Source organism: Hyperoodon ampullatus (assembly GCF_949752795.1).
Source record: "Hyperoodon ampullatus genome assembly, chromosome: 7".
NCBI lineage: Eukaryota > Metazoa > Chordata > Mammalia > Artiodactyla > Ziphiidae > Hyperoodon > Hyperoodon ampullatus.
Genome location: NC_136920.1, coordinates 10214238 through 10225704, shown reverse-complemented (window position 1 = coordinate 10225704; position 11467 = coordinate 10214238). Strand labels below are relative to the sequence as shown.

General features: G+C 56.6%; 2 protein-coding genes across 3 annotated transcripts; one reads left to right on the top strand and one right to left on the bottom strand.

Moving 5' to 3' along the window:
* Window positions 1-2406: 2406 nt before the first annotated feature.
* PPP2R5B (protein phosphatase 2 regulatory subunit B'beta) lies at window positions 2407-10187 on the top strand (the record flags this gene model as incomplete). 2 transcript variants are annotated; one of them, XM_079708056.1, is made up of 14 exons in its annotated part: window positions 2407-2605; window positions 3384-3580; window positions 4197-4298; window positions 4459-4551; window positions 4677-4807; window positions 6257-6316; window positions 6415-6523; window positions 7060-7113; window positions 7187-7237; window positions 7587-7706; window positions 8593-8720; window positions 8999-9100; window positions 9244-9309; window positions 9509-10187. In XM_079708056.1, 14 exons carry the CDS (start codon window positions 2407-2409, stop codon window positions 9654-9656), a joined length of 1560 nt encoding a protein of 519 aa, XP_079564182.1. In that variant the 3' UTR covers window positions 9657-10187. The 2 variants fall into 2 exon arrangements, with proteins under 2 accessions (XP_079564182.1, XP_079564183.1); XM_079708057.1 differs by lacking the exon at window positions 9244-9309.
* Window positions 10188-10506: 319 nt separating this feature from the next.
* GPHA2 (glycoprotein hormone subunit alpha 2) lies at window positions 10507-11167 on the bottom strand (the record flags this gene model as incomplete). Its single annotated transcript, XM_079708787.1, has 3 exons — window positions 10507-10608; window positions 10720-10904; window positions 11065-11167. 3 exons carry the CDS (start codon window positions 11165-11167, stop codon window positions 10507-10509), a joined length of 390 nt encoding a protein of 129 aa, XP_079564913.1.
* Between the last annotated feature and the right edge of the window lie 300 nt (window positions 11168-11467).

Below are 11467 nucleotides of genomic sequence, written 5' to 3'. Positions count from 1 at the left end.
ATAGCTAGGTCATGGAAGCAACCTAAATGCCCGTGGACAGACGAATGGATAAAGAAGATGTGGTACATATATACAACGGAATATTACTCAGCCATAAAAAGGAACAAAATTGGGTCATTTGTAGAGACGTGGATGGATCCAGAGACTGTCATACAGAGTGTAGTAGGTCAGAAAGAGAAAAACAAATATTGTATATTAACGCATATGTGTGGAACCTAGAAAAATGGTACAGAGGAACTGGTTTGCAGGGCAGAAATAGAGACACAGATGTAGAGAACAAATATATGGACACCAAGGGGGGAAAGCGGCGGGTGGGGTGTGTGTGGGGTGGGATGAACTGGGAGATTGGGATTCACATGTATACACTAATATGTATAAAATAGATAACTAATAATAACCTGCTGTATAAAAAATAAATAAAATAAAATTCAAGAAACAAAACAAAACAAAATTGCTGGGTGGAGATTTCACAGCGTAGTGTAGGGGATGGAGTCCAGGGGAATGAAAGGTGTTGGGGTCCAGAGTGCTAGGAAGGGGGTCCCGGACTACAAGCTGGAAAATTTTGGCAGGAATGCCAAACTCCTGAAAGTCCACCTGTGCCTTGGATACCCTGCAGCAGGATTTTGAACAGGAGACCCCAGTAGCACATCTTGGGTCCCAGAGGGCCTGGGAGTTCCATCCAGGGAGGCTAGCTTGCCTGGGGTGGGGTGGCAGAACCAAGGAGCACCCCCTGCTCTGATGCTTTGCCACTCCTAGGCTGGCCCTTTAAACCCAGATCATGATGTCACCTTAGACAGCAAGGGACGGGAGGGGGACTGCAGGCCTGAGGAAGGACTGCATTTCCCAGCAGCCTTGGGTGCACCACACCCCTCCCAGCAGGCACTGGCTCACTGCAGACTATTAACCAGTCCAGTGCCAGTTTCTACTGGGGTTTTGAAGCGTCCAGCCATTCTGTAGTGAGGGTGGGGTTCCCTTGGGGGTGGAATGCCTGGGGCACAGATGGAGCAGGCCAAATCTTTGGGCCTGACATAGGATTGGGCCTCTTTCCTGCCGGAGTCCTGGCATCGCCCCCAGCTTCCTGGTGCAGACTCCTGAGTCTTCCTCTCTCCCTATGCAGTCTCCCTTGCAGAAAGCAGGAACCCAGCGCCAGTTGGACCCCTTCCCGCTCAGCTTCAGTCTTGTCCCTGGGTGCCCGCAGGAATTACCCCTTTGGTCAGGCAGCCGCTTTTATCGGTGAGGGGACTACATCTCCCAGCTGCCCCGGGCGGGAACTTCCTGACGCAGCACCCCACCCACCCACCCCCGCCCCCGGCCCCCAAACCCGCGGGGATGTGCGGGCCGACTGGGGGAGGTGACTTGATGTCATCGTGAGCAGCTGGGCGGCGGGTGCCGGTGCGCACAGAGCCGGGCCTCCTGTGGTGCTGCGCGGGTCGGGTGCCACGACTTGAGGAGAGGTCTGCGCGCTGCCCCGGCCAGCCCAGAGCCCGTCGGGCGCCCGCATCCCGACCCGGGGCTGAGTTGGGTGCACGCTCCGGCCCCCCCGGAGCCAGAGAGAGAACCCAGGAGCGCCGCCGCCCAGCGCCAGCGCCCTGAACCGGACCGCGGCTCGGGAGCCCTGAACAGCTGCTCCCCTCCCCACCGGCAGCCCCTGGAGGGTCGGCGACCAAAGTCTGGGCGTCTGAGAAGTGAGTGGCCCCCCCTCGAGAGGCAGATGAGATCTGGGGGCGAGGAAGGAGAAACTGAGGGGGGGGGGAGGCTGCGGGTCGTGGGGGGGGTCAGGGGGATGGGACCCTCATTCTTGGGGAAGTCCCTGGTGACCGGATTAGTGGAGCAGAAACGGGGGCCCCATTCTGTTAGGGGCCAGGGATGAGGAACGAGGTCCCCGTTCCAGGTAGGGTCTGGCTGGCGGGAGAGGCCCTATTTCGAGATGGGTTGTTTTGGAGTCTGGGGCCTTTCAGTCCGGGAGAAGGGAGGGCCCTGTCTCCTGTGGGAGAGGGCTGCACCTCTCTTTAGGGTCTGGGCCAGGGTAGGAGGGAAAGAAGACTTGGGCGCTCCGCCGCAGCCCCACACGCTGTCCTGAAAGAACTGACAGGCTCTCTCTGTCTCTTTCTTGCTGACCTCTCTGCCCTGACTTCTGTTTTAAAAGAGCCAGGGTGGGAACCCTAACTGGACTCTTCCGACCCTCAGGAAGGACCTGAGACCTGAGCCATCCTCCTCTCTACCGTGCTTGCCCCCCAGGACTGGGCAGTTGCCAGAGGCCCTGGGGGGGGGGGGCCAGGACTGTGCTTGTGCTCCTCCCCACCGCACAGGATGGGCCCAAGTTAGTCAGCCCAGCCTCACGCAGCGTCCTGCAGGCCCAGAGGGAAGCTCAGGGGCTCTGAAGGCTTGGCCCACCGCCTGACCGCCATGGAGACGAAGCTGCCCCCCGCGAGCACCCCCGGCAGCCCCTCGTCCCCAGGGCTGTCCCCGGTGCCCCCACCCGACAAGGTGGACGGCTTCTCCCGCCGTTCCCTCCGCAGGGCCCGGCCCCGGCGGTCCCACAGCTCCTCTCAATTCCGCTATCAGAGCAACCAGCAGGAACTCATCCCACTACCCCTGCTCAAAGGTGAGCCCGGCTCTTGGCCCCGGGGCTACCTGAGTCCTGGAGTGGGCAAGTGAGGTTTGGGGGTGGGGGGGTGGGAAGCAGCTGGCAGCTGCGATCAGAGGGAGTCTGGACGGCCCCTTCCAGGCCAGGGACTCCACGACCTGACCGCCACCCCCCAGCCCTCTACCCTCTCTGCTGACGCATGGCCTGACTGGCCTGTCATCCTTGGAGGTGGGGCATCTGGAGGTGGCGCCACCCTGGGGGGCAGACCAGGGCCAAGGGTGGGGCCTACCGCTTGGGTTCCAGGAGGCCACTAGCAGCCCAGCTGCTGCCGGGGTCCTGGGGCAGGTGCTTAGCATGCTTCCCTGCAGTCACCGTGAAGTCCCCCCAACTCTGGGCTACAGGCCCCAGCTGGCTGAGGCAGAGGGCACCCGAGAGGTCCTCGGTGCTGGCTCTTCTCCCCACTTCTGGCTCTTAGAACAGAGTGCCGCCTGTGAGAGGGAGGCAGTGGCTGTTTGGGCACCTGTGGAAAGCCCAGGCAGCCAGGGTCTGTTACCGTGCTTTACAATCAGGCTGTCATGTCCTCCGAGCCTAGGTTGGGATGAAGAGCTGAGGCTCCTTTACTTCACAAGAATGGAGGGTGGGACAGGAGTTGTTTGCTTTCTGCAAGGAGTGGGAGATGGCACACAAGCATGGGGTCTGGGGGGCAGAGGAGCCTGCCTGAGGGATTAGGAGGGCCCACCCCTGCCCAGCGCTGTGGCAGCTGGGGCCCAGGCTCAGCCCCCTCCTTCCTCCCCAGATGTGCCAGCCTCTGAGCTGCATGAGCTGCTGAGCCGGAAGCTGGCCCAGTGTGGGGTGATGTTTGACTTCTTGGACTGTGTGGCTGACCTGAAGGGGAAGGAGGTGAAGCGGGCGGCGCTCAATGAGCTGGTGGAGTGTGTGGGGAGCACTCGGGGGGTCCTCATTGAGCCTGTCTACCCAGACATCATCCGCATGGTGAGCACCTGGCACCTGGCCTCTGGGGGAGGGCTTGGTGCCCATGGGAACCCTAAGCCTGCCTGCGAAGCCCCCGTGTGGAGAATAAACCCACAGTCTTTGGCTTGGCCTCAAGGCCCGCATCTTGCTCCCCCGCAACCCCTGTCCCAGCCCCACTGCTGCCCAGCACCCAGCTAGTGTAGGTTACTCAGTGCCTCCTGGGCTTGTCCCACTCTGCGCTTTTGCTTATGCTCTCCTGAGGCCTGGTGTGCACTCCCACCACGTTCCTTATCGCCATGGCCTGGCTCAGGTGCTGCCTCTTGCATGAAGCCTCTCTCAATGCCCAAGCTAGAAATCTCCCTTTTGCTGCTTAGAATGTCCTTAGACCTTACCACTTTCCATCTCATCTTCCCTGCTGGACTGCACCTGATAGCGGGCAGGGATGTATCTCATCCACCCCTGGGTCCCCAACCCTGGGCCCAGGTCTATCCATGAACTAGATGTTCAGGTAATGATTGCCAAGGAGTGAATTGGTTGCTTGGGTAGGTGCTGAGGCCCGTTAAACTTTGGATGAGGGATGTCCTGGTTTCCGCCTTCAAGGGTTCTTCCATAAAGAACCCTGACTGTGTCCCCTCAGATCTCAGTGAATATCTTCCGGACGCTGCCGCCCAGTGAGAACCCTGAATTTGACCCTGAAGAGGATGAGCCCAACCTTGAGCCTTCATGGCCACATCTTCAGGTATGAGGGCTGGGGAAGACAGGGATCTGAGTTTCAGAAGAGATCCGAGGAGAGGGTAGAGGGTCTCCTTAGGCCCTGGACTGTTGGATGAGGGCCACAGGGTGGGATGAGGGGGGAGGCTGCTCCTGAGCTCACCTTTCCGTCTGTTCCCCTCCTCCAGCTGGTATACGAGTTTTTCCTGCGTTTCTTGGAGAGCCCAGACTTCCAGCCCTCCGTGGCCAAGAGATATGTGGATCAAAAGTTTGTCCTGATGGTGAAGTGGGGAGCCCAGGCCGGGTGGTGTCATGGGGCAGGGGCAGGCTCTCTGAGTGGCGTGGGGATAGGATGGAAGCAACCTGGCTTGGCCTCTTTCCTAACTCCTGATCCTGTGTCCCACAGCTCCTGGAGCTATTTGATAGCGAGGACCCTCGGGAGCGTGAGTACCTCAAGACCATCTTGCACAGGGTCTATGGAAAGTTCCTGGGGCTCCGGGCCTACATCCGCAAACAGTGCAGCCATATCTTCCTCCGGTGGGTGCCTGCGGCCTGCCCCGCTGGGACCTGGGGAGGGAGGGAGAGAGCTATGGGGAGAAGACAGAGGCAAAAGCTTCTGGGCTGGGGGGCCCAGTTTTTTCTTGGCAACATATTATATAATTTTTGCTTGTACGAATCCTGTGAGATCAGTGGAGAAAGGGTATTTATTTCCATTTTACAGATGAGGAAATTGAGGCTGAGAGATGAAGTGGTTTGCAGGGACTAGGTCAGTTCAGGGGGCCTAGGATCTAATGTCACACCAGGCCTTAAGGACCCAAAGAATGAGATTCTTTCTGCAAATATGTATTGAGCGCCAATGCCCACTGGGCATCAGGGACCCACACTGCCTTGTAGTTGAGACTGGCTCTTGAGCTAGATGGCCTGTGTTTGAGTTTGGTTCAAATATTTGGGTGAACTTGGGCAAATTATTTAAGCTCTCTCCTAGTTTCCTCGTCTCTAGAATGGGAATGATAACTATACTACACAGAGATAATCATGAAGATGAAATGAGGCAGTGCCTTCAAAGCGCTCAGTATAGCTCCTGGACCAAGGCCGGAACTCTGAAACATTAGCTTTTATTGTTATTAGCTACAAAATAGGTGAGGCATGATCCCTCTCCTCCAGGAGCTCAGTGTATTAGATCCCTTGCTTATTAACTTTGGAGCAAGTTTCATTGAACTGCTGAGCCTTGATTTCTTCATCTATATAATGGATCTAATAAGGTCTACCTCCTGGGATAATTTTGAGAAGTACATAGCACAGAATAGACACTGTAAGTGTTTGTCATTCTTTTGGTTGATTGGCATGAAGAGTGAAGGACTCAGGCTAGGTGCCTGTGGACTGGATGGGGGCCAGGTCATGAGGGTTAGGGTCTCGGGGAGGAAGAGACGAGTTGGAATGCTTCATAGAAGAGAGGTTTGAATAACAGAGGGGAAAGGGTGGGTGGGATGAATTGGGAGATTGGAATTGACATATATACACTATTGATACTATGTATAAAATGGATAGCTAATGAGAACCTACTGTATAGCACAGGGAACTCTACTCAATGCTCTGTGGTAACCTAAATGGGACGGAAATCCAAAAAAGAGGGGATATATGTATACGTATAGCTGATTCACTTTGCTGTACAGTAGAAACTAACACAACATTGTAAAGCAACTATACTCCAATAAAAATTAAAAAAAAAAAAAGAAGAAGGAGAAGAAAGGTTTGAGCTGGGACCCAGAGTGGCACTGGTGGCTGGGCTGAGAAGGGTAATAAAGAGGTGGGTGTGGATCTCAGTGGGGCCTGGTTTGGGGTTTTGGGAGGGGAGCACAGCCTCTGGGTGGGGAGAGAGTTGGATTGATGTGCAGGCTGGGGGTGGGCAGGCAGGATGACAGAGAGGAGGGCTGGGCCTGCTCCAACTGCCTTGAGCCCTTCTGCATCCTTCTCTTCCTCTCAAAGGTTCATCTATGAACTGGAGCACTTCAATGGCGTGGCTGAGCTGCTGGAGATCTTAGGAAGGTGACTCTCTCTGGGCATCAGCTGGAGCATCAGGATTCTGGGAGGAGGGACTGAGGCCGTCATCCCAACCCTCCTCTTCTCTTCTGACCCCTCCTCAGCATCATCAACGGCTTTGCGCTGCCCCTGAAGACCGAGCACAAGCAGTTTCTTGTTCGAGTCCTGATTCCCCTGCACTCTGTCAAGTCGCTGTCTGTCTTTCATGCCCAGGTAAGGCCCAGGCCTGGTCCTGCCACGGCAGAGAGGTCCTGGCAGCCACCCGGGCCTGCAGAGCCAGCCTGACACTCTGATTTCAGCCACACTAAAGCGTGAACTCACGGGATCCTCTCTCACCTTTTTCTTGACTAATTCTGTTCGTCTACCTTAGAGAATCCCCATGACCGTTTAAGGCCGATCTCAGACATTGGCCTCTGAAGACTTCCCAGCCCCCTCCCGCTCGACCTGCCTGGGCAGGATTGAGCTCTCCTCCTTCTGTATTCCCATAGATCATGATACAGATTCCGGCTAAGGAAACTTTTGTAAAATTTGTAAGGACTACTTGGCTGAATGTTTCCCCCGTGAGGTCATTATTGTGTCCCTGCACACCAAGCATGGTGCCTGGTGTATCCTAGGTGGTCAGTAAATGATTGGTGACTAAGAGAATAGACATAGGAAATGAGCCAATGTCTAGCGTCCTGTCCTGGTCCCCTCCTGACCCCTGTCCTCTTTCTCTCTGCCTCCTCCTCCCCCGCCGCGCCCCTCTGCAGCTGGCATACTGTGTGGTACAGTTCCTGGAGAAGGATGCCACTTTGACAGAGCATGTGAGTACCTCTGGGGGGAAGGGCAAGCCCCCACCCCTGCAGGTCTGACTCTTTTCTGCCTCAACCCCTACAGGTGATCCGGGGGCTGCTCAAATACTGGCCAAAAACCTGTACCCAGAAGGAGGTATGAAGAAGGGCTTTTTTTTTTTTTTTTTTTTTTTGCGGTACGCGGGCCTCTCACTGTCGTGGCCTCTCCCGTTGCGGAGCACAGGCTCCGGACGCACAGGCTCAGCGGCCATGGCTCACGGGCCCAGCCACTCCGCAGCATGTGGGATCCTCCCGGACCGGGGCACAAACCCGTGTCCCCTGCATCGGCAGGCGGACTCTCAACCACTGCGCCACCAGGGAAGCCCTGAAGAAGGGCTTTGATATCCACCACGGGGAGGTTGGGAGGGCTCAGCTTCCAGAGGACAGTCAGGTGTGTGTCAGGGAGATGGGAACTGCTGCTCCCTGTGTCCCTGCCCCCACCCCAGGTGATGTTTCTGGGGGAGATGGAAGAGATTCTGGATGTCATTGAGCCCTCCCAGTTCGTGAAGATCCAGGAGCCCCTCTTCAAGCAGGTGGCTCGCTGTGTGTCCAGCCCCCATTTCCAGGTATGGGGCCGGAATGGGTGGGGGTGAGAGCCAGGGTATGGACTGGTAAGGTTGGCAAGTTGACCTAACACAGCTTCCTCTGCCGTCAGTTTCTCCTCTGGACCTTCCTGGGTCTAATAATGGGGAGATGCTGGACTTAGGGTCAGGAGACCTAGGGTCAAGCCTCAGATCCACCTCCCACTGGCTGAGGAGCCTTGAGCAAATCACTTCACCACTCTGAGTCAGATTAGGCTTCCTTATCTGTAGAATGGGCCAACAGGTGGTGATGAGAGCCGAAGAGATGGTAGCATAAACACATTTCATAAACTGAAATGGATGTTTAGCAAACGTCCATGAATGAGATGGATGGTTGTAGTCACTTTTCTGCTTTCTTAGTGACCTTAGATTTCATTAGCACCACTTCAGAGCCCAGCAAGGCTTCTCCACACCATCCAGGCTGGCTGTAACCGGTGTTCTCCTACACGTGTGTGCAGACTTTCTCTCATTTTTATGAGCCATACCTGGTGGTTGTCAATTTTTCCTCACAGTGACTCTGGCACTTCAGTTTACTGAATACCTCATTTGATTCTTACAACAGCCATATGGAGGTAGCTATTATTAGCCCCACTTTACAGATTTGAAAACAGAGGCTGAGGGGTTAAATACTCTGTCCAAAGTCATGTGGCCAGTGTGTAGTGGAGCCAGGATTCACCTCTGAGCGCTGGACTCCTAATCCAGCGTTCTTTTCACCTCACCATGTTGCTTCCTTCCGTGGGTCAGATGAGCCCTAAAGACGGGGTGTGCGGAGGGCAGGGCGCCCTGGGTTTTGGGTTGGGGATGGATACCAGGCCTTGCATGTGCAGGGAAGCCACTGCCAGGCGCCTACTCTGCCATCTCGCTGCCCCAGGTTGCAGAGCGGGCTCTGTATTTCTGGAACAATGAGTATATCCTGAGCCTCATTGAGGACAACTGCCATACTGTGCTGCCTGCTGTGTTTGGGACCCTCTACCAAGTCTCCAAGGAGCACTGGAATCAGTGAGTGCCCGGGCCTTGACCTAACCCACAGAACCTGGGGCAGGGCCAGCCAGTCCAGAACTGGGGTTACTGCTAGTTTACTGCTAGCTGGAGAGGATCAGGGAAGGCATCCGAAGATGGCAGAGGGGTGGTGAAAGGGGCAGGCAGAGGGCAGTGCTTGTGGTGTTCAGGGCTGCATGCTGTATTTGGGACACAGGGACAGGCAGAATGCCAGAGAGGGAGGTGGGACCCAACTGAAATTGCTCTCATCTCTCACCCCCTCCCTTGACCCTGCCAAGAACCATTGTGTCTCTGATCTACAATGTGCTCAAGACCTTCATGGAGATGAATGGGAAGCTATTTGATGAGCTCACAGCCTCCTACAAGCTGGAAAAGCAGCAGTGAGTGCTGGGAGGCTGGACATGGAGGGAGAGGGGAGAAAAGCAGAAAAGAACAAGTTCCTAATGGTTGGAGGGAACCGAAGAGGACAACCCACATCCCATCTGATCAGATGTTTAAAGTCTCTCCCTTTTTTTTTGCCAAGTGCTGGGGCATCCAAGCCCAGTTATCCCCTGCATCCTCCAATTATCCTCCCAAGTACTTCTTCCAGGTATGGAGCATCCTATACTTCAGCTGGGGCCTCTCAGGGCCAGGCTGATCCATTTACTCCATGACCACAGGCTGGGACCAGTCTCTCCTTAGTGCCTTCTCCCCTAAGTGGAGTCTCTTTGCAGGTGGGGTGGTGGTGAGGGAGGCTGAATCGCAGGTGGGGCCCCAGGTAAGAGAACTGCCTCACCCTCTCTCCCCAGGGAACAGCAGAAGGCCCAGGAACGTCAGGAGCTGTGGCAAGGCCTGGAGGAGCTACGGCTACGCCGGTTACAGGGGACCCAGGGGGCCAAAGAGGCCCCGCTCCAGCGGCTTACACCCCAGGTGGCCACCGGTGGAGGTCAGAGCTAAAGATCCTCAGAAGGGGAGGAGCTAAACCCAGAGCTGTCAGTCCCTCCATCTCCCTCCTGCCCAGGGGTCCAGAGAGATACACACCTACTCCTGGCCTTGCCAGAGAGGGCTCGGAGGGCTTCCTGCCTGGCCCGGCGTGGGCAGTTTCCACTGGGGGGAGAGGAGGAGAGATGGGGGTCCTGGCAACAGAACTCTCAGGCCCTCCTGGCAGGACTTGACCAGGGCAAGCTTGACCAGGAAGCTGCCATCGGGGATCTGCCTCTGCCCCACAAAGCTGGGCTACAGACTGCAGGCAGGTCCCACCCCTGCTCCCAGCCTAGGGCAAGGGGACTCGGCCCCTCACCTGCCCCACCTTGTGCCAGCGGGAGGTCCTTCCTCACCCCACCATGGGATCCATGGTCTATTTATTCTCCCCCAGCTCACCTGCAACACAGACATTATCCTGGGCCTGGGGCACCCTCCTTCCTTCCCTCCCCTCCCTTGCCCTGTACATCCTTGTCCCCTTTTTATTTATTGGGCAGGGGGAGGGGTGAGGGCACAGGCAGAGGATTCCCTGTGTCCTGGGGCGGGGGGGGGGTGGTCACAGTAACCATGGTCTGTTCCCCTTTCCCTGGCTGGGGGTAGATTTAATAAAGAGAGAAACTCATGATCTGCTTGCTTTATTTAGGACAAAGAGGGAGACGAAATGATGAAGGACTGGTTAGGAAGCCAGGCAGAGGCGGGGAAGAGGCAGAAACGCCCCTCTGCTCACAGGGTTGGAGCTGTTGTCCTTGCTGAGGTTCAGGATATGTAGGATATACTCCAACATTAAACCCTCTGACCAAGGGGAGGGTGGCGGGAGGAGGATGGGCTAGTAGCGCGAGAGGCGACACATGTCACACTGGCAGGCCCTGGCCGTGAAGATCTCCAGCTCCTCCCTCCGGTCCCCCCCACAACGCAGCTGCACCTTCACCTGTGGGAGAGGTGGGTGTCTGTTCCAGTCCCCTTCCTCAGGCCATCTTAGATCCCCAGCTCCTCTGTCTCCCCTCCCGGCAACGAGCACCACCGAGCTGGGCCCCCTCACCTTCCTCAGGCTGCTGATGGTGCAGCACTGAGAGACGGAGGTGATGTTATGTCGATAGCCACTGGCCACCAGCACCGAGTAACGGGAAGGGAAGGCGCTGGACTCGCAGTGGCCCACACAGGCCTGTGCCACATGGGAGCCCTGGCAGGTGCCTTGGCGGTCACTTCGCACCGTCACATTGAAGGCTAGAAGAAGACAGGCGAGCGGTAGATGGTGCCTTGGCGAAGGCTCGCCCAGCCCCTGTTGCCTGAGCCTCACTGGGTCCCTCCAGGGTGCTGCCTGCCCCTCTGTCCAGTCCATCGGCTCTTTGCTCCCACCCAGCTCTCTGCTCCCAGGGTTACTTACAGTGCAAGTAGCAGCCTGGGATGGCTGCCTGTTGACCCCAGCCTTCAGTGACCGCTAGGACCAGAAAGCAGAGGAGCAGGGTTTGGGAGGACGCCATGGGCATCTGAAACACAGTAGGTAGACAGGTGTCCCTAGATGGGTGTGCAGGTGGGAGGGGGAGTTCTTTCAACACTGCATGCCTCCAGGTGAATGAGGCAGGGCTAGGTTGGTCTGACTGGGGTGAGGCCTGCCTGTGAGGGGCTGTCTTTTCTTTGTACCTGCCTTTGGGTGTGTGTGCATGTGGATGTGCGTGTCTGCCCGTGTCTCTCTGGATGCATGTGAGTGTGCGCAGCTGTCCCAGTGTGACGTGTGTGAGCCCACTGCTGTGATTCTCCCCTGGAATTTCCTCCACCATCTGGGCCAC